The sequence below is a fragment of the Canis aureus genome, chromosome 22 (genome assembly GCF_053574225.1).
Source record: "Canis aureus isolate CA01 chromosome 22, VMU_Caureus_v.1.0, whole genome shotgun sequence".
In the NCBI taxonomy this organism is placed as follows: domain Eukaryota; kingdom Metazoa; phylum Chordata; class Mammalia; order Carnivora; family Canidae; genus Canis; species Canis aureus.
In genome coordinates this window covers 27257917-27282500 of record NC_135632.1, presented here as the reverse complement: position 1 = coordinate 27282500, position 24584 = coordinate 27257917, and the positions used below count along the sequence as shown (strand labels likewise).

Here is a 24584-nt window from a genome sequence, read left to right as displayed (position 1 = left end):
CATGAAATCAGCGATCCTCACGTGCAGTGTGATCAGGTTGTTACTATGGTAACATTTCCATTTGTGGATTTTTGTAGAGTTAAAATTTGTAGTCATCACATGATATTACCATTGGCTTTTGATTTCACATGTAAATAAATCACTGTACTACCTGCATGCTATTAAGTAGCACCAGTCATAGCACTTAACTCCCAACACTCTCGGATAGGGAATCAAAAATATGAAAATGAAAGAAATGCAAAATTACATTTTAAGACTGTTCTGATGTTGCTGCTAAAATTTTAAATGTTTCTTTAAAGGAGTAAGAGCGTTGCTAGTTACTCTGAGATGCCTTAATTTTATAAGTATGTGATATGAAATTGGTTAGGCATGGTAGCAGTAGGAGGTAAGGAGGGCTTTAATTTATCAGCTAAATGGGTGCTAAATAACCAAAACAGAAGTAATGACCCTTCTGAGACTGAGAGGATTCATTTGAAAACAGTCCTCTTTCATTTTAACCTTATTAACTGTTTGACATTTGTTCTGTTTTCAGATACTCAGAAGTTGTCCTGCTCGTTTCACTTCTGATTATAAAATCAGACTCTAATATCTTAGATTAACTTGGATTAAAATAGCCTATAATGTTCCCCTGTATCAATTACTGTATTCTAGTAAAGATTCCTACTGTTTTTGTTTTGTTTTGCTTCCTAAAGCCCCCTGCTGCTGTTGATTACACCTAGATCTGCTACTGATTGGAACTGTTAAAAGGCAAAGATAGTGTGGCTGGTTGCTGAATCATTTAATTGTAGGACTAATAAGAGATGTTCTCTCCGGGAACTAAAAGAAATAACGACACTGGAATATTATGTATAAGGAGGCCAAGAAATACTATTTTGCACTTTAATAATTTTGAAGGTGTGAAATTTATTTACATGTAACATAATGGAGTAGTATCAGCAGCCTAGTTGGCTTCCTAAACCATATAACTGATCACTGTTGAAAAGAAAAGGGAGGAGAAATTCTAGAGAAAATTTAGTGCTAACAATTATTTTTCCCTGGGAATTGAATATTCTCAGTTTTATCAAAATAAAACAAATGGGATAACTATATAAAAATATGTTAAATCAGGGATCCCTGGGTGGCGCAGCAGTTTGGCGCCTGCCTTTGGCCCAGGGCACGATCCTGGAGACCCAGGATCGAATCCCATGTCAGGCTCCCGGTGCATGGAGCCTGCTTCTCCCTCTGCCTGTGTCTCTGCCTCTCTCTCTCACTGTGTGCCTATCATAAATAAATAATAAAAAAATTAAAAAAAAATATGTTAAATCAGTAGTTGACACATTTGATAATTTGACAAGAAATTCAAAGTTAAATTTTCATTTCTAATTGAGGCCATATTTGTAAGCCCAATGCACAATATAGAATGAAGTTGTGTAAAATATAAATTCCCCACGAGAACTTTACATAGAAGTTTCAGAATCTAGAGATAGGATTTCTGTGATAGTTACAGATACTTTATGAAGCAACCACAGATTAAGAACAGCTATCAATTTGTACCCTCACTACTTAATAAACTGAGGTCATTAGTCCTGTGACTTAGAGTTACTTAAGGGAGTATAGTTATGTGCAGGTGTATTAAATGATATTTTATGATATTGCTACTCCTTTATGATATAGCTTCTCTTAAAGACATTTCAGTTTCCTAGGGGCAAACTAAATCAATGGTTTTTAAAGTTATGTACATCTTTTGTAAAGTATTGACTTGACTATAACCTGGATTGAGAAACAGTGAATGTTCTTTTAAGAACTTTATTGAAACATTTTAACCAGGAAACTTTGATGAAGGGTGCTGTCAAGAAGAGTGTTGTCAGCAATGCATGTGATAGGTTGGAGAGAGGGAAAGAGGCCAGTTAGACAGGTTTGCACTAAGGCAGCAAGTAGAGTGCTCTAATTGGAATGGTGGCAGAAGTGAAGTGGAATTCAGTGTTGGTGTCTTTTATTTTGTGGATGACCCATTGAATCAAGCACCAAAAACTTGAGACAATGGTTGAAATCTTAGTGGTGACTAAGTGAATATTTATGCTGTAAGTAATGAACCATTAGATTGTAAGCTCCTTGAAGACAAAAATTATTCATTTTTGTGGTCTTAGCCCTTGACGCATTACATTGCTTATAGTAGTCATTCAGCCTTTTAACGTGGAAAAAAAGTAAATAAAAGAGAAAGCCCCTGTATTGGTTTGCTAGGGCTGCCGTAGCAAAGTGTCATAAACTTAGTGCCAGAAACAAAAGAAATGTACTGTCTCACAGTTTTGGATACTAAAAGTCTGAGGTGAGGTAGGTGTTGGTTCTTTCTGAGGGCTGTAGAGGAAGGAACTGCTCTAGCTCTAGGTTCCTGTCTTTGGTTTGCAGATGGCTGTCTTCTCTCTGTGTCTTCACTTCACATCTTCCATCTGTAGGTGTCTAAATGGCTTCTTTTATACCACTTATAAATAAGAACACCAGTAATATTACATGAAGGCCCACCTTCATGATATCATTTTAACTTCATTTCTTCCTTAAGGCTCTGTCTCCAAATAAGAGCATGCTCTGAGGTACTGGAGGTTAGGACTTAAACATAAGAATTTAGAGGCATCATAATTCAACTAGTAATAACTCTCTTTGAAGTTGATACAGTTGATAGGCCAATGGCTAATGACATTTACAATGAATCAAAAAGTAAAAATGGCCATTCTACAGTTAATGTAGGATAGGGGCCCACAGATATATGTCCCTTTATAATTAATACTATGTAATGTAAGTTTCACCTCACTTTTACTGTTTTTCAATTTATATCTGCAGTTTGACAACTAATCATTGTACTGGTTTCCATCTAGTGGCAGAAATAGGGGATGGGAGGCTGTTTGAAAAGTACAATAGAACTAATTCCCTTGTCTCCTCTTGCACTTTATTTTACCTTGTTTAGAATAATTTAAAGCATTATCTACCCCACCACCCAGATTTCTTAAATTTTAGGAAAACACGCATTATCTGAGTATTATTGGGAATAATGAAATTGTATTTATAATGTAGTAGGTGGGTTTTTATGTACAACTTTGAACAGGTACTCATTTATCTAGAACAGATGTTCTCCAAGTGTGGTCTCTGGATCAGCAGTGCAACCTTACCTGGGGACAGTTAAAAAAAAAAAGCAAATTCTTAGGCTCTGTTCCAGACCTATGGATCAGAAATTCTAAGGGTGGAGTCCAAAAAATCCGTGTTTTAGTAAGATCTTAAAGTGATTCTGTATGCACCAATATTTGAGAACCACTCATATATTATGAATATAAGTATACTGTACAATGCCTAATTTTATTGTTTTCAGTAATTATAGAAGCTTAGAGTTACATGTATTTTTTCTTTCTAATATTCTTTTGGTTATATTATCTGATATTGAGACCTTGATTAGGAATGGTACCCAAAGTTATTAAATTATTTTTATGGGAAACCTTAATTCTTATTGTTAGTTTATTGTGTGTCTTTCTAGAAATGTTTTATGCATGTAGAAGCAAGGAAATAAATCTCTCTTCTCCCCCCCAATATATGTCTATATATTCTTCTTTCCTAGTTTTTCTCCCTCTACAGATGGTAACATAGGACCTTGCTGTTTTCAGTAATCATTGTACCTTGGAAGACTTTCTGTATCAATGAATCATTCTTTTGTTTGTCTTCCTCTTCTTTCTTTTTTAAAAGCTATATAGTAATACCATGTCTGCCTTTAGAATAACTTATTTAACAACTTCCCAGTTGATGGACATTTAGGTTTGCTATTTTAAAAATTCCGTGAGAACTATTCTTGTGAGTGGAATACAGAATATTTTTAAAAAGATTCACACTAGAAACTCACATGCATATATAAAAGATATATCTGTATTATTTCATATGTGCAGGTATATTCGTAGTATAGTTTCCTTAAGAATGTAATTACAAGGGCAGCCCAGGTGGCTCAGCAGTTTAGCGCCGCCTTCAGCCCATGGCCTGATCTTGGAGCCCTGGGATCGATTCCCACATCCGGCTTCCTGCATGGAGCCTGCTTCTCCCTCTGCCTGTGTCTCTGCCTCTCTCTCTCCCTCTGTCTCTCATGAGTAAATAAATAAATCTTAAAAAAAAAAAAAAAAAAGAACTGATCCAAGGTAATTAAAAAAAAAAAGAATGTAATTACAAGGTCAAATACACACACACACACAGGTAATTTTGATAGCTACTTTCAAATCATCCTTCAAGGAGGTTATACCAGTTTATACCCCCTTTGACAGAATATAAATTATTGTTTCAAAATGTGTTTATTTGAAGGCACACCAGTGTTACATACTGCTGTTATATTTTTGAAGAAAACATCTATGTTAAGCTAAAAAGAAAACACGAAACTTAAACTAGTCTTTAACAAACAGTACATAAAGATTACCTCACAGTTTCTTACATTAAGTTATAATATACTGTAGAAACTTCTTGATGCATAAATTGAAGTAGGATTGAAGATTGTCTCCACTAATCTGAAGTAAATCTACATTTAGTGATTCATTAAAAAGTAATTTTTACATATCTGGTAAAACATATCTTTGAAATAGTTTTGGTTTACTGTCAGTGAGTACTTGGACAATCTTTAAATGTGGGGATTATTTGAGATACTACATATGTAGTTGTTTAAAAATTTATGATTTTTTTTTTGGTAACCGCCATAATGTTTTTAATTAAAACTCTTTTTAGGTTTTTCATTTACGCAGTATCATTGGTTTATATTGTGTTAATCATTTCAAAATTTAAAATGAAGCAGTAGTGAGACATAGAGCATTGGTTTTTTGTGTGTGTTTTTAAAAACATTCTATACTCCACCCACCCTCCCCTCCCCCCCTTTTAACACTCTCTTAACTTAAAACTACGAAACAGATTTTTATTTTAATCTTTGGAACAAAAAATGTTCTCTTGGGCTGATACCAGTACTTTCCATGCCAAGTTACAGACCGGAATCTATTTTTATAGGCCAAGATACAAACCTCTGAAAACCAGAGTTTATAATGGAAACATTGACAGGTCCTTAACTATCACAGCACACATGGCACTGCTGAAATCATAAGGTACAAGGCACAAGATTTCACAAGCTGGGTGAGCATTGAATTTTTCAGTAATTGTATTGTCAAATGCCTTTCAGCTAGGGTTTAATAAGCATCATGTGCAAATGGAGCTATGCTAGGGGCCATGAGAGCACATTGGGCCTGATTCCTGCCCTCTGAATGCTTGTACTGAAGCACACAGATGCTAAAAAGCACTGGGATAAACCTGTTGGGGGATGGCTCAGAGGAGGGAATTGGTTGGAGAGAAATACGTGAACTTCCTTACGTCTAGATCTAATTTGTGATACAACCCTGAAAATCCTGCATGTTTTTGCATGTAGGTCATTACATTCTGGGTATTATTACAAAGTAGGTAAAACTACTCAATGACATCTTCATTTTAATAGTATCACAGAATAAAGTTTAAACTTTATATTGTTACATAATCAAGCAAGTTTGATATTGAGTACTTAGGTGAATTGAGAACTCACCATTTTATTTTATCTTTGAGAGATCCTGTTTAGGTTAAAAAAAGTAAATAGCCTTCTTCAAAGACTATATTTGATTACTCAGCTTTATATGATTAAAGAAAAATCATTAAAACAATCACTTTGGGTCCTTTGAATCACACTATACATTGTTTTAGTCATATTTAAGTTTAATGGATCTGGTCCTCCTACCATTAGCTATTGAATGCCATCAGTTAACACTAATAAATGACCCTACAGTGTCTTAAGTGCTTTAAAGGGAAATATGAACTCAGAACATGTCAGATACCTTTATGGAAAAATAGTTAAAATGGTTTGAGGTATATATTTAATTTGAATGTTCATGGTAGATTCTTGCATGTGTAACACCAACATTGACTACTTTCTTCCTGCCTTTTCTTTATCTTGTTAAATTCTGGAGAGAAGTGGAGGTGTTATGTCAGATATGCTATCTCAGAGGCATTGTGAAGTGTTAGAGAAAACCAGTATCTTGTGGGAAGATAATGAAGTGATAGTTTGTTGCTACAGATTTTTCAAGTACTGCCAGAAGGAATAGGTAAAAGGAAGATGTTAATTTGAATCTGAATCAGATTTTCTGTTCTAGTTTAAATTTGCTTTATCCATTGACCTATATACATATACGTTTAATAAGATTTAGATAGGAGACATACTTGACATCCCAAGGGGCATCTTTTTATATTTCAGACTTATTTTCCACTAATAAAGAGAATATGGACATTTTTTGAGTAGTTTAAGATTTTTGAATCTGTGATTAAATTTCTTCCCCTAATGTATTAGATATATTGCTTTTGTATCTTGAAGGATGGAAAATTTCTAATGTAAGCTATTTAATTCTATGTGGTTATACTAGCTCTGGACTAGAGGTTCTCATTTGACCTATTTCTTTAGGGAGTAAAGTATGTATACTAATTCTCTTGTCTGCTTTTTGCCATTGCTGTAGAAAACCTCACCACACATTTCAGGAACTACAGTTTTGATCCTGGTTACTTAAGTAAAAGATAATAACGCCTTATACCTTATTTTATTTATTTTTTATTTTTTTAAGATTTATTTATTTATTCGGGGGGGGGGGGAGGGGGAAGAGACACAGGCAGACGGAGAAGCAGGCTCCATGCAGGGAGCCCGACATAGGACTTGATCCCAGGTCTCCAGGATCACACCCCGGGCTGCAGGCGGTGCTAAATCATTGCGCGCCACAGGGGCTCCCCTATCGCCTTATATTTTAAAAGTAATATTTTATTTCACTGTGAGGTAAAATGAAGGAGTATGTGATGTATCTACATCTATAGACAGACACTGGGTTCCTAGATTTACAGATTTGTCTGCTTTAAAAATTGTTCCAGAAACAAAAGTACAATAATGGATACATATACTACATAAAGCCAAAATCCAGAAGACTTGTTAGAGCCGACTAAACTTAGTCCCTTGTAATTCATATCCTATAGCTGAGAGGGCTAGTAACCACTAAATGTCTGTTGACCTATCAGACAATTCATAAAATCTATTCTATACTGATTCTATTAATAAATTTATCTGATGCGGTCTTACCACTAGCAGTTTCTAACTGAAATAGTTTTGAGGAAGGGCAATATTTTTAATTAGTGAAAGAAGAGACTTCAGTTTTGTTTTGCCTTTGTGCCTCACAAAGCAGAGCTTGTGTGAGTTGGGGTCAAGGTTTTCTTTCCCCAGCTCATTCACATGTTCATCCTCCCCTTACATTTTCTCTTATTAGGACTTGATATACAGATACTGGGCAAGGAGATCCTGACCTTCAGTAGTTGTCATTTACTAAAAGGACTTGAATTCATACAAAATAAAATCAAATTACATTTAGTATTGTATTATTATATGGCTCTTTAATTTTATTGATTAATTGCTTGATAGTAGGTATTTCATTTCTCCAAAAATACTGGAGCATTTTAAGGACTGTCATCTGGCAAGATGCCCTTTTGTGTGACTTGGTTTTCTGTCCTTTGCTATACTTTTTCTATGGTGACTCCTTTTTACCTTATCTTCCTCCTTCTAGTATACCATAGTCTTGAAATTACTTCTAGGACTGATCTTTACCTTTATTCTTAACTTCCTGAGGAAAGACTCTTTTCTGAAGAAGGTCCTGAGTGGCTGACCCAAGTGCTCAATGCTTTTCCTCATTTGCGACATGTAACATCAGCTCTTTCTTGTCATCTCACACTCCCGTGCAAAAAGGCCCCTCATGCCTTTCCATCCAAAGTATAAACGAGAGTCCTTTCATTGCCCTAAAGGACATAAGGGGCCCCTCTCCTTTCCCCCTCCCACCTCCATTTCACTCCACGCCTCACCCTTCTTTATCCCTCCAAAACTCCTAGCTGTTTGCTATTTTAGGGACTTTGCTTTGATATTCCCAGTAAACGTTGCCCTCAAGTGATCTGTAGTGGCTTGTTCACTCACTATATTCAAATGCCAACACCTTCTCAGGGCCTCCCAATACTACTTTTCACAAATAAGCTCCCAGCTCCCAAATAAGCTCTTAGTCATGCCCCATCATTCTCTGCCCCTTATCCTATTTACATTTTCTTCATAACGTATGTTACCTCTTGACATGTCAATTATTTTTTATGCTTAGTTTATTGTTTGTCTTTCCCTAGAATGTAAATTCTCTGAGGACAGAGACTTTGTCTTGTTCACTTCTAAATGACTACCTTCTAGATTAGCTGCTGACATACGGGAGGGTCCAACAAGTATTTACTAAATTAAATGAATGTTACACCTGTGTAGCCCCTGCTTTCTCCAGTTTCTGCTTCCTTCGTTTATTTCTCAGTAAACAAAATGAGAAAATATTATGTGAAATCTAATTGCAGTATATAAGATAGAGAACAAATCTTATGGGATTATTTGAAGGATTTGTATTTTTGAACTGAAAGTGCCCTTCTTCTGTCTTTGCTCTCATTCGAATAACCCAATCGTATAAACATCTCCATCAGAGTAGTGGCAAGGATGGTGATAGTAATAACAATAATAGCTAGTATTTATGGAGTGCTTACTATGTATGTGCCCAGTATTTTGCTCAGTTCTTCAGGTTTGTTAGTTTAATCCCCAAAAAACCTGTGAAATGGGTATTTTCTCATTTTACTTTAAAGAAACTGAGGGACAAGGAGTTTAACCAGCTTACCTACGGTCAGATAGTTAATAAGGGCATTTCCTCAAATTGAGCCTAGAAAATATGACTATTACTTCTGTCAACAAAAGTAGATTATGGAAGTTTTCTTTTGTGGAAATTGTAAAGCATAGTAGTGGAAAGAAGTATGATGCTGGTATATTCTAGCAGGGGCTTTTCTTCTTAGGGCTATTCTTGCTATTTCATATTCTCAGAAGACAGCCTGTTTTTGCTCACTTTTTCCTTACTGGAAGTAGAAATATGGGTTTGGCTTTTACATGATCCAGTGTCTGATCACGTTAACTGTTAAGAGCAGAATGGAATGGAGTTAGGAGAAGGAGCAATTGAGATGAACTTTGGGAAGTAATTAATAGGATCTGGTCTGATAGATATTTATTCAGTAATATTTACTGTTACTTGCCAGATCATGTTTTTTATTTTTTTTAAGAAAATATTTCAGAGAGACAGGAATGGAGTGGGATAGGTTTTCTTGACCAAGAGTAGTTGCCCAAATAAATAGAAAGAGGTAGGAGAATAGTGGATGTCTTTAGAAAATGAAAAGATATGAAGGAGAAGATTAGAAAGTTAGATGAGGGTAGATCATGAAAGGCATTGAGAACCTGTAGATGTATTTATATGTCAGCAGGTATAATGGAACCATGATTATCTCTTGACCTTTTAGGGCTGGAGCTCTCCTAATACATCTCCTTTGCTATGGGATGCTGTCCTGCATTACATGCTATGTACATTTTCTGTATTTTGCCTCCTATCAGATTCTGAGTGTCAAGACAGCAAGGATGTTGCCTCTCCTCGTTCTTTATTCTGTGGTGTTCCTTTCCTAGTGCCAATAGACATAGTGGGAAGCCAGTAGGGATGTCTTAAAATGAATTTCTAAATTAATTCTGAATTCATGTCCCATCCTCTTAGTGTGTGCCATTGAGCTGCTATCCTTAACCTGCTAGTTTCAATATCCACATATATAAAATAGAGATGATAATGATAAGATGCTGGTAAGATGCTGAGGAGATTAAATGGGATAACAACATAAAGCACAGTGTCTGGCATTTACCAAGCATTTAGTAAAATACTAGTTATCATCAGTACTGAATACCTCTCTTAGCATAGAGAAAGCATTGAACCAAATTATCATAATCATTTTTATTTCTTTTTTGTTCAGGAACATAATCTATTTTCATTATGCCCTATTTACAAAGGGAAATTTGGTTTTCTTTTCTTTTCTTTTCTTTCTTTCTTTCTTTCTTTCTTTCTTTCTTTCTTTCTTTCTTTCTCTCTCTCTCTCTCTCTCTCTCTTTCTTTCCTCTTTCTTTCTTTCTTTCTTTCTTTCTTTCTTTCTTTCTTTCTTTCTTTCTTTCTTTCTTTCTTTCTTTCTTTCTTTCAGAGAGAGAGCATGAGCTGGGGGAAAGGGCAAGGCAGACTCCTCACTGAACAGGTAGCCTGATGCAGATTCTCAGTGTCAAGACACTCTGGGATCATGACCTGAGCTGAAGGTAGACACTCCACCACTGAGCCACCTAGGCATCCCCATACTTCTGATTTTTTTTAATACTGTATTTTTTTAAATTTTTTTTTAACTTTTATTTTTTTATGATAGGCACACAGTGAGAGAGAGAGAGAGAGGCAGAGACACAGGCAGAGGGAGAAGCAGGCTCCATGCACCGGGAGCCCGACTTGGGACTCGATCCCGGATATCCAGGACCGCGCCCTGGGCCAAAGGCAGGCGCCAAACCACTGCGCCACCCAGGGATCCCTAATACTGTATTAAAGTTACTATGGGGATGCCTGGGTGGCTCAGTGCTTGAGCGCGTGCCTTCAGCCTAGGGCCTGATCCTTGAGTCCCAGGATTGAGTCCCACATTGGGCTCCCTGCATGGAGCCTGCTTCTCCCTCTGCCTGTGTCTCTGCCTCTCTTTCTGTGTCTCTCATGAATAAATAAATAAAATCTTAAAAAAAAAATAAAGTTACTATGTATCCAGGATTTATTTATTTATTTTTAAATCCTATAAATTATCAAGCAAAGGACCACCACATGGCTGAAAACTGGGCAAAAGATATGAATAGGAAGCTCTTAGAAAAGGAGACCCAAATGGCTAGTATATAGATGTGAGAGTTTACTTTTATGCATCAACTTGAGTGGGCCACAGGTATTCCTAGATATTCGGTCAGACATTATTGCAGGTGTTTTTGTGAGGGTGTTTTGGATGAAATTATTAGTTAAACGGGCAGAAGCAGATTGGCCTTTATAACGTGGGTGGGCCTTAACTAATTTGTTGAAGTGCTGAATAGAACAAAAGCCTGACCTTACTCCTGGCAAAAGGAATTCTATTGCAGACTGACTGGGACTTCATCTGCGTCATCTCTGTCTAATGGCCTTCCAGCCATATCATTGGCTTCTCCTATCTGACAGCCTTTGAACTGGAACATTGGCTTTTCCTGCAACTCCAGCCTATCTTCCTATCCTTACCAGTTGAACTTTCCAGGTGTATAATTGTGAGAACCAATTCCTTATAATAAAACTCCCTGTTTTTCCTATTTTTTTCTTTGAAATCTTCTATTGGTTTGTTTCTCTGGAGAACCCTGACTAATAGAACAGATGAAAGGATTTTCAATCAGGAAGTAGTCAGGGAGATGCTAATAAAAACCACAATGAGATACCACTTCATACCATTCAGATTGGGGGGAAGAAAAAGGCCCATGATACTAAGAGCTAGCAGGGGTGTAGAGAAATAGGAACTGTCCCATACAAAACGTAAATTGGTATAGCCACTTTGAGTAGAATTTTGGCAATATTTTGTTAAAGATAGGCAAACAATTTGATCTAGCAATTTCAATTATAGATTAAAATTACTAGATTTGTCATCAATAAGATTGCATTAAATGTTAAGATATATCTTAAAATTTAATTTTGTGTTAACATGATTCCCATGAAGACTTTTTCATGATCCATTTTTTTATTTGGTTGCTTATTTAACTATGGATGTATGTATAAGGCCTGCCTAAGAGCTCATAGACTTAGACAGGATATGTAATAAAATAATTTTTGAAATGAGATGGTTTAAAGAAAGTATATATCAAGAATTTCAGGAATGCCTGGGTAGCTCAGTGGTTCAGCATCTGCTTTCAGCACAGGGCTTGATCCCAGAGTTCTAGGATCAAGTCTTACATCAGGCTTCTGGCAGGGAGCTGCTTCACCCTCTGCCTACATCTCTGCCTCTCTCCCTGTGTCTCTCATGAATAAATAAATGAAATCTTTTTTTTTTTTTTAAGACTTTATTTATTTATTAGAGAGAGAGAGAGAGGCAGAGGGAGAAGCAGGCACCACACAGGGAGCCCGATGTGGGACTCGATCCTGGGTCTCCAGGATTATGCCCTGGGCTGAAGGCGGTGCTAAACTGCTAAGCTACCGGGGCTGCCCAAATGAAATCTTTAAAAAGAAAAAAAAAAAAAAAAAAAAAAGGAATTTCAGTCACTATGTCCATTGTGAAATTTTAGTAGTTACTGAAAAATATGGATTAGTTTTCATACATTTTTGGGGGGTTTAAAATTCCTCTGTCAGTAAATTGCTGGAATAATTTTGTACAAAATAATCCTAATGTTCCAAGAAGATGTGCATGACATATAAAAATAATCCATGTCATACTAAAAGGCAAAATATTAGTTTCTCATACAAGAAAGAGAAAAGATCATACCAATGTATTTGTGTAACTATATAAGTTTACTGCTTTGACCACTTATGTTCCCTTATTACTGAGCCTTTGGCTTAGGTCATGATCCCAGGGTCCTGGAATTGAGCATCGGGCTTCCTACTCAGCGGGGATCCTACTTCTCTTCCTCTCTTCCCTGGTTGTGCGCTCTTCCTTACTTAAATAAATAAGTCTTTAATTTTTTTATTTTTATTTTTTTGCAAAGTGAGAGTATATTTGGATTTGTGGGGCGGTGGGGGGGGTGTGGGATTATTATCTGGTTTCAAAAGCCTCAATAGGAAAAAATTACCTTATGATAATGTCACCTGAAGTGCTTGATCATGTTTAGTTAGTTCTATTAGAAGTTAAGATAAAATTTCCAGGTCCTAAACAGTTTTCTTTTTCTTTTTTTTCCTAAACAGTTTTCAAAACTTCAGATCTCTATTTACTTAACTCAATACATAAATAGCACATTATAATTCCAAGTGACTGTGTCCTTTTTTTGTAAATGGTAAAGCATGGCATGAAGTTTATAGTCCACCTTTAAAGTGTTTGCTGAGGTTTAGGCATACATTATGAAAATTTTAGAAATTGTGCAGTGTTTTTATTTAAATCAGTATGCTAAGAAATATATATGCCTAATGTACTTATCTTTTAAACATTTATTGTTCCGTGAAGTTTTTGAGAAAATGTGCTACTGTCTTCTGCTAGAGTATATACACAGGAAGAAGTATGTATGTTTATTAGTAAAACTGTCTGGCTGTTGGAATATGGTTTGTGTAGCCTCTCTCTTGTCCCCGTGTATACCCACATTACTATTTGTGTATTTATTGTTTTGTTAATTGCACTCTTTCATCAATCCTTTCAGGTCTTCATTTGTTCTTCATGGCATTCAAGGAATTTTTCTGGTTTTTCAGTATGCATTGATGTCTTGAAAAATTCTTCAATAGTAGCTATAGAACCCTTATGCCTTGTGACATCAGGATATCATGTGAACGTTGTGTTTCATTTTCTGTCTTTTATACTTAACTCTTCTTTCTTTATATTTCATTTTATCAGTGCTTTAAATTTATCATCTTGTAAAAACGAAATGTAGACAATTTTAGTCTCATTTTGATGGCCCATAATGTTTACATTGTTAAGCTATATATATACTTCTGTTTTCTTAAATGAACATCTAAATGGTTTGGGTGTTAGTAAACACAGAAGTTATATGTACACAAGTCTCTTTTGGAGATGGAAAAGATGGAACCATTACAATCAACACAGGATAGCAAAGACTGAGACAATCCTTCAAGTCCTATCACTTTCCTATCACTTTCCAAATTCATTATTTTAGATAAATTACTCTTTTAAGTGATTGTTATTTTCTGTAGAATTGTAGAATATCTATATATATTTATACGTCATTAGGTTGGAGAATTGGAATTTTTCTTGTCCCTATAAATAATGATGATCTTCTATTATAGTCGAAACATTTTTGTGTTCAAACAGGCTTCTTGGTTCTTATGCCAAATATATAGAAGCTACTACCACATGAGCAAATAAGCTAGTCATTTTTGAAGTCACTAATCAGTTAAATTGGCGTTTTCATATGGAGTTTGAAATGTCTTCACATTATGCATTTTTTTTTTAAATTTAAGGTCACATTCAGAGCTTAGATTCTAATGTATCATGCATATTTACTAACATTTTATTTACAATATGAGAATGAAAATATATATTTCAGTAAGAGTGATCTCAACAAGTTAACAAAGTTCAGTTTTCTCTGTGTTGTCTTTTGTTTTTTTCCCTTAATGCACCTGTATTCCTTAGGGGTAAAGACAATCTCCCTATAAAAATAGTCATGTACTCTGTCTCCATTCAGGTGAGTTCTCAGCAGCTCTTAGGTTTTTGTCAGATTGTTAAATTTTTCTGCATTTGGTAGCTGATGATTGCCATTAAAAAGTTGATTTGTGGGATCCCTGGGTGGCGCAGTGGTTTAGCGCCTGCCTTTGGCCCAGGGCGTGATCCTGGAGACCCGGGATCGAATCCCACGTCAGGCTCCCGGTGCATGGAGCCTGCTTCTCCCTCTGCCTGTGTCTCTGCCTCTCTCTCTCTCTCTCTCTCTGTGACTATCATAAAATAAATAAAAATTAAAAAAAAATTAAAAAAAAAAAGTTGGTTTGTTCATTTGTTTATTATTATATTTCTTTGCAGTTACTTAGGGAGATTGAAAGACAAGTTGCTGTGGGCTCAGGTCATTTGAGTAGTGTATCTTTGTCTTTTCCATTAAGTGATTACTACATAGAACTTTGGAAAAACACCTCTTTCCTGCTTTGGGGTAAGTTTTTTTTTGGATCTTACTCTCAGAGTTTTGATCTCATTTAATCCTTGGGACTCCTATAATAAGCATACCACATATTTTCCCATAGATACTCATCTTTGTTTATCTACTGGTAGGGTTGTTAGATAAAGAACAGGTTGCACAATTAAATTTGAATATCAAGTAAATTATGGATACCTTTTAGTATAAATATGTTACAAATATTACTTTTTTTCTGAAATTCAAATTTAATTGGGCATCTGTATTTTTACTTCAGTTAATAATTTTTTTTTTTCAGTTAATAATTTTAATTAATTAGCTAGTGCTAAGTCTTGCAACCTATTTTCTGGGCTCTTTCCTCATTAAACTTTGAGCTAGTTGGATGAAGAGGTGTACCCTAATTCATCTATACCTAGTTTTCCTATCTTCATGGTAGGCTAGTGATTTTTACCAACTGAAAGAATAAAATCTCTAATCAGCAATAATGTTTCTTTATTTGAGTATTTACAAAGCAGCTATGTTCAACTGAGTTTGTCCTTTTATGTAAGTTAAATTCATTGAAAATAATCATGTTTCAATGAGTTGAAGATCTCAGTATTAATTTTAAAAAATTTCATCACTCTTTCTCTTCCTTTCTCTTCATCATCTCTTTTTCCCCTTCTCTTTCCAGCTCTTACTATAATTAGCTAGCATTAACAGCAAATGTTTACTTTAGTTAAATTATTCAGGACATTTATTTTACTTGTCAAAGGTTAGATCAGGTTGTTGTTTGAACTGGTAATTAAATGCAGACTAATATGCTCTCGTATTTATATGCAATATAAGCCTGGTTCCTCATCATTCTGTATAATTTTGATGTTCAAGGCTGACATTTCAAAAAGGTTTTCTCTTTTCAAATACTGCTCATTCTTCTTGAACTCCTAATTGTTTGTTATAGTTACCTTGATTTTATGAAAACCTGACTGAATAGTTTAAAGGATAGAGGTGTTCTCTCTATAAAATAGGGACAGTAACAATTGGAAGTAATTTTGTATGGCTGTGTAATAACAAAAGATTTGGTCACTGGCTGAGCTACTTTTCCAGTCTTTGCATCTTGAGCATCTATCTGTTCTAGAGAACTCTGAGACTAAATGAGGATACACTGTGGAGAGCTTTTTGTTAGGCCACTTTCACTTTTTATAATGCTGAATTTTCTCTTGGTTTATACAGTCACTACTGCCACTTTCTATTAATTTATAACATTTGAATATTTGAAAGGCCAATTATATTCTTATTTTGTAATATAAAATACTTAAGCCCACTTATGAACATTTCATATATTCTACTTATTTCTGATTATATATATTATTTATGAATCTAGTTTATTTCTATAGTGGATGATTTACCCTAAACATCTTGTTCTGATAGCCTGGAAACTATCAGAATTAAGTCATATAATTTTAATTTTCTTTTGATCACTGTCCTTAGTATGTAGACCCTTAACGGTGTTCCTATACCTATTTAATTGGCAACCCTTGAATAGTACAGTTGTGTGGTTAGTAAAAGTGAATTAGGTGTTCAAGATTTTACCAATGAGCGATATTTAATATTGAATGACATGTATTAAGACAAATGCTTTTATATATAATTTATTTGGCATTGTAGATGCATTTATCTTGTGAGAAACAGACCCCCTGTTGTCAGATGAAGTATTCTGGAAAGGTTTGGAGTAAATAAATAATAAAACTACTTTGATATACAATCTAACCAATATTAAATATTAAGACTTTCAGATGATTGATTTTAATACTTAATTAACTTACTTAAAGTCCAGTGTAACTGTCTTGCATTCAAGATTGACAGAGTTTAAAAATGGGAGATTTATTCTTTCTCTTTGTTTTCCTTCTCTCTTCTTTATTTCATTCTTTCTTCCTTCTTCCTTTCTACCTCCTTCACTTCCTTCTGATGAAGACCTCAGAACATCATTATTCCCAAACATCAAATTTACCTCTAGCTGCCAATATTTTTTAATAAAAGAGGTTTTTAAATAGAAACTTCTATAATGTTCACTTACTCTCTTAATTAAGAAAATACAGCTTTTATCAAAGTTTGTTGCTTTTATAGCTAAGATGTCATGTTTTAGGTTATATACCCATCATGGTAAATGGATGCTATCTGTGACAGATACGTATTTATGTTATATCCTCTTTCCCTTTTGTAATCGTGCTCTGGAAATAGTTCATTTAAGCTCTTTGATATGCTTTTCTTATGGGAGGTATCTTTATGTAAAGCAATATTACTCTGTCATTTCAGTGTTTGACTTTTAAGTTTACCATCAGTCAAGAATTTAAATGAATGAAGTATGCTTATATGAGCTTTTCTGAATATGGATGTGTTTAGAAGACACAATTCAGAATGCTAATTCTCTGCCTATGTATTGGAAGCTGTAAAAGAATGAATACACTTTGGAATACATAGAACTTCAGATTCACAGGGAATGAATTATTTTTCTAGAGGCTTTGTTGATATGATACCATTTTATTTTATTTTATTTTATTTTATTTTTTAAATTTTTTATTTATTTATGATAGTTACACGCACAGAGAGAGAGAGAGAGAGAGGCAGAGACAGAGGCAGAGGGAGAAGCAGGCTCCATGCACCGAGAGCCCGACGTGGGATTCGATCCCGGGTCTCCAGGATCGCGCCCTGGGCCAAAGGCAGGCGCTAAACCACTGCGCCACCCAGGGATCCCAATGTGATACCATTTTAAAAGGAAAAAAATGTTGACCTGACCTAGCCTTTTGTCTGTATAATGTTAAGAATTGGAAGTTTTCACTTGAGACTGCTTGTATTGCTTCACTTGATGTGGAAAATAATATTGTTTTGAAATTTTATATATTATACTTTAAAACTGTCCTCTAAGCTTTTAGTGCTTAACTCTGACCCTCTCATTAAATATTAACTATTTTTCACAAGACCTTCCTTCTTTCAGGCAGATCACTTTTATTCTAAGATTTAATATTACAAGAACCAGACTTATAAAGCCAATATAACTGTCCTTAAGATTAGACTTGGATTATAAATGGCAGTTTTAGCCTAAAGTGTCAATTCCTGTGACCAGGATAGCAGTAAAACCATATTGCACAACCAATTTTGAGTTTTGTGAATTTTGAGTTTATGTGGAGCAGGAAATTTAACTGTTATTTATAGTAATGTAGCAAAGAAGGGATATCTCCTTTCTCACGTCTTGGAAGGTATATTGCTGCATGTTCTAAATTAGAAAAAATAAGATTGCCTTCAGTTTTAACAATTCTGAGGGTTTTGTGGGAAATTCTAGAGACAGAATGACATTTAAGAAAACTGAAATCTATCAATTACGGATTTTAGTAGTCATTTACTCTAAGATATATATTTTTGGTTATTACATATTTTTCTATCTGCTTTTTGTATAGAAAAGATTAAGGCATACCAAATATTAGAAGTCTGGGTTTGTAATAGAGGTAAAAGATGTAATGGTGCATTGTGCATTTCAAAATGTTTATGCCATTTTGACTTTTAATAGCAATTATCTTAAAATTTTCAGGTTAAGAAATTGCCTTAATTCTCTATTTGAATTCAAATATTTTCCTATGGTCTGATCTTTCTAGGTAAAAGATTGTTGAGTCACTATATTGTATGCTTAAAACTAATATAACACTGTATGTTAACTACACTAGAATTAAGATTAAAAACAAAATAAAAAAATAAAACCAAACAGCAAAAAAAACAAAGCAATATCTGCTTAGTAAGTTACTTTTGAACCAGATTATTATTGAAATCCATAATTAAAAGTAAGAACGTTATGAGACTTTTTCTTCAATTTCTTGAAAGTAACTCATTATTACTTTTCAGCTGGTTTACTTTATTTGAATATAAAAGAATTTAGTGATTCAGTTTCGATCTATAGGTATAATAAATTAGAATATAGTAGATGCCTGATTATACAGATTGAAGCGGGAGAGTTAGGTTCTTGTCTCACAGAGTTGAAGACTGAGTATCCCGGATAAAGGAGAGTGAATAAAGAGAAGTTTATTAAGCAAGGATACAGAGAAAGTTCTCAGGAGTGAGAGGGGTTCCTACAGGGTTGCCACTGGGGGGCTTGTAGGGTTGGTCTTTTATTGGAAGGCAACCAGGAAACCTAAATTCTTTTAACATCTCTATTGATAACATCATTGAGTTCAGGACTAGTGGTGACACCTTCAGTGGCTTACTTTTTTTAGGGTCTTGTAATTCTTTCTTGGTTACAAGTGACTGTTATAACAGGACTCCACCCTTAGCACCTGGGATAGGATGGTCTGGTTTATTTATTTTTGGTTTCCTTTCATCTCCACATTTTTGGGATTTTTGTGAGCCTGATTCCATGGCCCCCTACCTAGCCCTGCTTGTCCCTTATTCACGGGCTAGTTGTAGACTCCTGTATTTGGTAAATTTTATACGTTGGTTATCAGTTATAACCATAGAGGTCAGTTTCTAAAGAATTATTACTTAAATCGGTGATGACTTCTTGAACTTAACTTTCTCTTAGGAGTCAAAAAGACCTTAAGTATCTTTGAAAATCTTGAATGAATATATAAGCATCATCATGTTGTAGAGTATTTTAGCTATAGAAAGGTAGGTATTAAAAAAAAAAGGTAGGTATTTTTTTAAAGTTCCATTTAAAAATATACTTTGATATCAGTTTGGTAGTTACTTGTTTATTTCTCATAAAGTTCAAAGTACATAAAATCCCCTTTTTGTATATTTTAGGTATATAAAGTCTATAACAGTGGAATTGTACTATAATAAGAAAGAATTAAGGTAATGATATGAAAACATGTCTAGGACATTAAAGAAATTTTATGGAAATCTGGCTCTTGGAATATGCATTTTCAAATGTTTTCTCTCCTATTTTCAAAAGTATAACAAAATGTATGGAGAATATGTATCTTAACATTAAAATAGTTGTCCATGGGCCAAATACAGTTTTGAAATGTGTTTAATCTGTTCCACACAGTTTTTTTTTTTTTTTTAATTTGAATTATTTACCAGCACTTTAAAGAGATTTCACATAAAATTCTGGGTTTCTAGCTTGTCTTGAATAAATCAAAGCAGAGTATAGGGTGTTTTAGTTGTTCACAGACCCATCCCCTTGTACTCCTTTGTTTTATACCTTGTCTGTTTGTCTGATTGACTTACAGAAAGCCAAATATAGTGCCAGAGTAAAGAATGTGATCTCTGGAGCTAGACAAGGTAGGTTCAAATTCTGGCATCAGCACTTACTACTAGTGTGACTATAGACAAATTAGTTAATCCCTCCATTTTCTCTCTGGTAAAATGAAAAGGATGAGGATGGTATGTCAGTAGCGCTGTTGGGAGGATGAAATGATGAGATTACATGAAGCATTTAAAGTGGTTTTGACTTGGGATGCCTACGTGGCCTAGTGGTTAAGCATCTACTTTCGGCTCAGGGTGTGATCCTAGAATTCCAGGATCAAGTCACACATCAGGCTTCCTACATGGAGCCTGCTTCTCCCTCTGCCTGTGTCTCTGCCTCTTTCTCTGTGTCTCTCATAAATAAATAAATAAATAAATAAATAAAATCTTTAAGAAAAAATGTGGTTTTTGACTTATATTCACTTCTCAATCATTGCTGATTTTGATTAATAATGCTTTTTTGCTTGACCCCATTAGGCATTTGAGTTTGGTGGTCCTTACTTCTCCATAGCAGAAAACTTTATTAATCTGTTTATTCATTTGATCAGCAAAATTTATCAGATTCTGTTTTATAACATATATAACCGATCATTTACTTTTTGTTGTCCTCTACTAGATTATATTCTCCAGAATTCCTTCAGTATTTTAAGTGCTAAATATATGTTGATTGATTTGCACACATAAGAAGCAAATAACTGACGGCTGTCTAGATTTTTGGATTTAGGACTTGATTATGGCTTTAGAAAATCTTATGTTGGCAATGAAAGTTTTCTGCTTTCTCTAAAGTTGGTTTTGCCTCTTTGCTTTTGCTTTAGCCACAATCTAAGGTGGAAAGGATTTTTTACTATCTGACTATGCAAGTATGTGAGAGTTGGAGGGTTCTGGTAAACTCAGAAAATGTACAAGACTGTTCTACAGAGTGAGATGTTTTGGGGGAGAAATAAAGGATAGAGGAGAATTTTGTGTTGGGAAGAATGTGGTCAAAGATTTGTGTATTCATGGGCTTCTGTGGAACCTTTTCTTCATAACTGGAGTCCATATCCTGGAAAATTATATACTCATTTTGGTTGGGCTTGCTTTTCCAACTTATCATTCCTCATTTACTCTTCCTATATCATGTCTCTCCTCTCTCTTGAAATTTAAAATTTCATGTATTACATTATTTTGGATGAAAATTAGTGAGCCCATTTATTTTTTTGAAAGATTCTGATTTAGTACAGTTATCTGTATCTTACAGACATTAAAAAATTTTTAAGTGGTTAGTGTGGCTTAAAAAGTTCAATAATAGGGGATCCCTGGGTGGCTCAGTGGTTTAGCGCCTGCCTTTGGCCCAGGAGTCCTGGGATCGAGTCCCACGTTGGGCTCCTGGCATGGAGCCTGCTTCTCCCTCCTCCTGTGTCTCCCTCTCTCTCTTCCTCTCCCTCTCTCTCTCTGTCTATCATAAATAAATCTTTAAAAAAAAACTTCAATAATTAATTAAAAACATCTTTGTTTAAGTTGAAATCATTTCTAGAAATCAGAATACAGGAGGAAAACCTTCAAAATGACTAAACAAAATAGGTGGTTATTTATATAATCTTGCCTTTGTAAGTGTAATAATACCTGAGGTGGAAATCATAAAGGAGATATAGATATTATTGTGTACACAGAAATGAAAAAATTACTTAATGTCACAAGAACACCATGTTATTTGAAGACTGACACACTCAGAAAAATATCTATCATATGACAAAGGTTTAATATTCCTAATATTTAAAGCATACTTACAAATTATGAAGACAATCATAATAATAAACTCCATCCACAAAAGATAATAAATAAATATCAGAGAAAACATATGAATCTTTGGTGATCTCACTAGTTGTCAAGCAAATGCAATATAAAATGTGCCTCTCACATTCGATAAAATGAATTACCCATTCCCATTGTTAATGAGGGTCCACGGGAATGAATTGTCTTACATAAAAACCTTTTCTAGAGTACAATTTGCCAAAACTTGCTATAGAGTCTTATTTTTTTTAATACATGTTTTGGCCCAGCAGTGACCTCCCAAATTTATCTTAAGGAAATAATCATAGATGTTGCATAGAAATATTACTAAAAGATACTCACCGTGAAACTGTTTATAGTGTTAAACAACTGAAAGCATTCTGTTTACTAATAAGGAATTGGTTATATGCATCATTATAACTATTTAATGGAATACTAGGGGTTTATTTGAAGTGATAATATGGTCTTTTTTAATGGGATGGAAAATACCCACAATAATTTATATAATCAGTATATTTAGTATGTTAGATCACATTAAAAATATATTTTTTGAAATGAAATGTTAAGAGGGCTTCTGTTTTTACTTCATACAATTATGAATGATTTGGATATGCTATATTTTCCATATTTTGAAAGTTCTATTGTAAATGTATTGGTAATGAAACAAAAAGATGTTATAAATGAGACAATAATTTAACTTAAAATTCAACATTTTGTGCAGAAGTTTATTGAAAGTAAATGTGATTGAACATTGAGGTAATGGTTACCAGTGAAGTACAAATTTGGGGAGAAATTGTTGAAATGGAAATTTTGTGCCACTTTTCACTTCCTTGCATATGCCTGCCAATGTGTTTTAACAGTCCCTGAAGCCTGTGGAAAACTTGTTAATGTCTGTAATGCTCATTTAATCATTTCAATCGTGTATTTATTTCCAGTCATAGCAATAAGAAAAAATACCATTTCTCTCTCTCTCTCTTAATTTCCCAGGTAGTCACTTTTGATGACATTGTCTGGTTTTCACAATGTATCATTCCTTATCTGAAACTAGACATCCTCTGCAGCCAGAAGAACAAGAAGTGGGCATTGACCCCTTGTCGAGTTACTCAAACAAGACTGGAGGTGAGTTTTGTATGCGGATGCATTATGTGGCTACTGGAAAACCAAGGAGAGAGCCTCTAGTTAGCTTTGCCTGCCTTATGTGTGTAATTCTTTACATGAAGCTGAGCAGGGCATCTTGAAGCATACTCCACTGGATAGGTAGAGAGCACTCTGACACTAATGAATACCACAAAACATCAACTTTCAATTATAGACAGAAGCATTAGCCAAATGTTTAATGCACTGTCATTCTTAAAAAAACAAATGATAAACAGTTACTTCAGCATAAGAATGTTGAAATCAAAATGGTCTTTGTCAAACATATTTTAAAGAACTAGAAGCTTTTGGTCTTGATTTTGTAAGGAATTTTTGCCTTTAAAAGTAAGTTGACACTATTCTGAGATAAAAGACTTGCCTTATTCTCTCCTTCATCTCTGTCTCTCCCTTTTTAAACTAATTGAAGTTTGTGTTGTACTTTTGAAGATCTGTGCATTTAAATTGTTGAAGGAGTAAAAGAGACTGTAAGAGATAAACTATATTCAGGGTACCTTGTAAAAATTTATCAAATATGTGTATTTCAGAACCCTGTTTTGTTTATTCATATTAGTAATACTATAGCATCTCAGAAAAGGAAGTGGTCAGTTTGCAAATTCTTAAAGCCTTATCTTTATTTTTGATTGATTCATTGACTCAGGTAACTATTTGAAATATTTTTACTCATGAAATAGATACCTCAGGATTACAAGATCTATTTTTAAAAATCATAATTAGAATGATTCACATATATTTTATTTCAGATAATTTTCTTTTCAATATTGGTTCAAAAGTTTGCTTTTAACTTGTGTTTTGGGAATTTAAAAAAGAATGATTGATTCCTTAAAGCGGTTACTTCTTTTGTGCACAAGATTTGACTTTATGGAGTGTGTTAATGGTTTTTATGTATTTTTACTATCTTCTGAGTCATACAAATGCCATTGTTGTTTTCAGTGAAAATAGTGTAATTTGCCTTACAACTTATTTTGTGATTTTACTTTTTATTTTTACATTTTATTTTTATATGTATGTTTATTGAAAAGGTCTCAGAAAGATTGTTCAAAGTTTTGATAATACGAAAAAATTGTTAGTGTCTCATTTTAGTGTCAGCATCTTAATTTCAGTGGTAATAATACATCTCCTGGTGATTTTTTTTTCCTAAATGTAATAATTTATAAGAAGCACTAATTATTAAATAAGTCAAAGTATCTTACAAACTCATCTATGTGGATATTTTAAAAGTAAATATATTTTTGTTATAAGCATATAAAATAATTTCACCAAAAAAAATAATTTCACCAAAATTTTCTGATTGATGTGCTTATTTTAGGATAGTTCCTTTTCTTTCTCTTTTTTAAGTGCATATTTTTCTCTGGTCTAGTTCATTAAATACCGAGGTTCTATTTTTTTTACTTTAACTGGTTAAAAAACATTTAAAATTAATTTTATCCTTTATTGTTTGCAGGAATGAGTAGTTACCTTTACTGAAAAGGCTTTTCGTTTATATCCTAGCCTAACATTTCTATGACATACAAAGTTATTAGGACTGAATTGATGTTTAAAAGTGCCATTAATTCATTTACCCCAAATGTTCATTAACAATGTAAATGTATGCTGATGTTCTATGAGACAAGGAAGTGACTAATGACTCTTCCAACTAACAACACTTAAAATGAATAGAAACTTTAGATAGCTAATCTTGAAGTAATCAAGACCCTCATTCAGCTTGGCATCTCTGTATGCTCTAAAACAGCTGTCAACT

General features: G+C 34.1%; 1 protein-coding gene and 1 long non-coding RNA gene across 16 annotated transcripts in view; one reads left to right on the top strand and one right to left on the bottom strand.

The window, feature by feature from the left end:
* TBC1D5 (TBC1 domain family member 5) overlaps positions 1–24584 on the top strand; it is a 544964-nt gene that overhangs the window by 175801 nt on the left and 344579 nt on the right. For 12 of the 15 annotated variants that reach the window (XM_077865314.1, XM_077865312.1, XM_077865311.1 and 9 more), the window contains one exon: positions 22679–22810. The exons of 1 other annotated variant lie outside the window; for it this stretch is intronic. In XM_077865314.1, the coding sequence (XP_077721440.1) occupies positions 22714–22810 (97 nt within the window). In that variant the 5' untranslated portion in view covers positions 22679–22713. Of the gene's footprint in view, positions 1–14604; positions 14729–19905; positions 19962–22678; positions 22811–24584 lie in introns of all 15 variants that reach the window. 2 more of the 15 variants (XM_077865315.1, XM_077865313.1) reach the window with 2 other exon arrangements.
* LOC144293950 (uncharacterized) overlaps positions 1–24584 on the bottom strand; it is a 248271-nt gene that overhangs the window by 21277 nt on the left and 202410 nt on the right. The gene's annotated exons all lie outside the window — the stretch shown is intronic.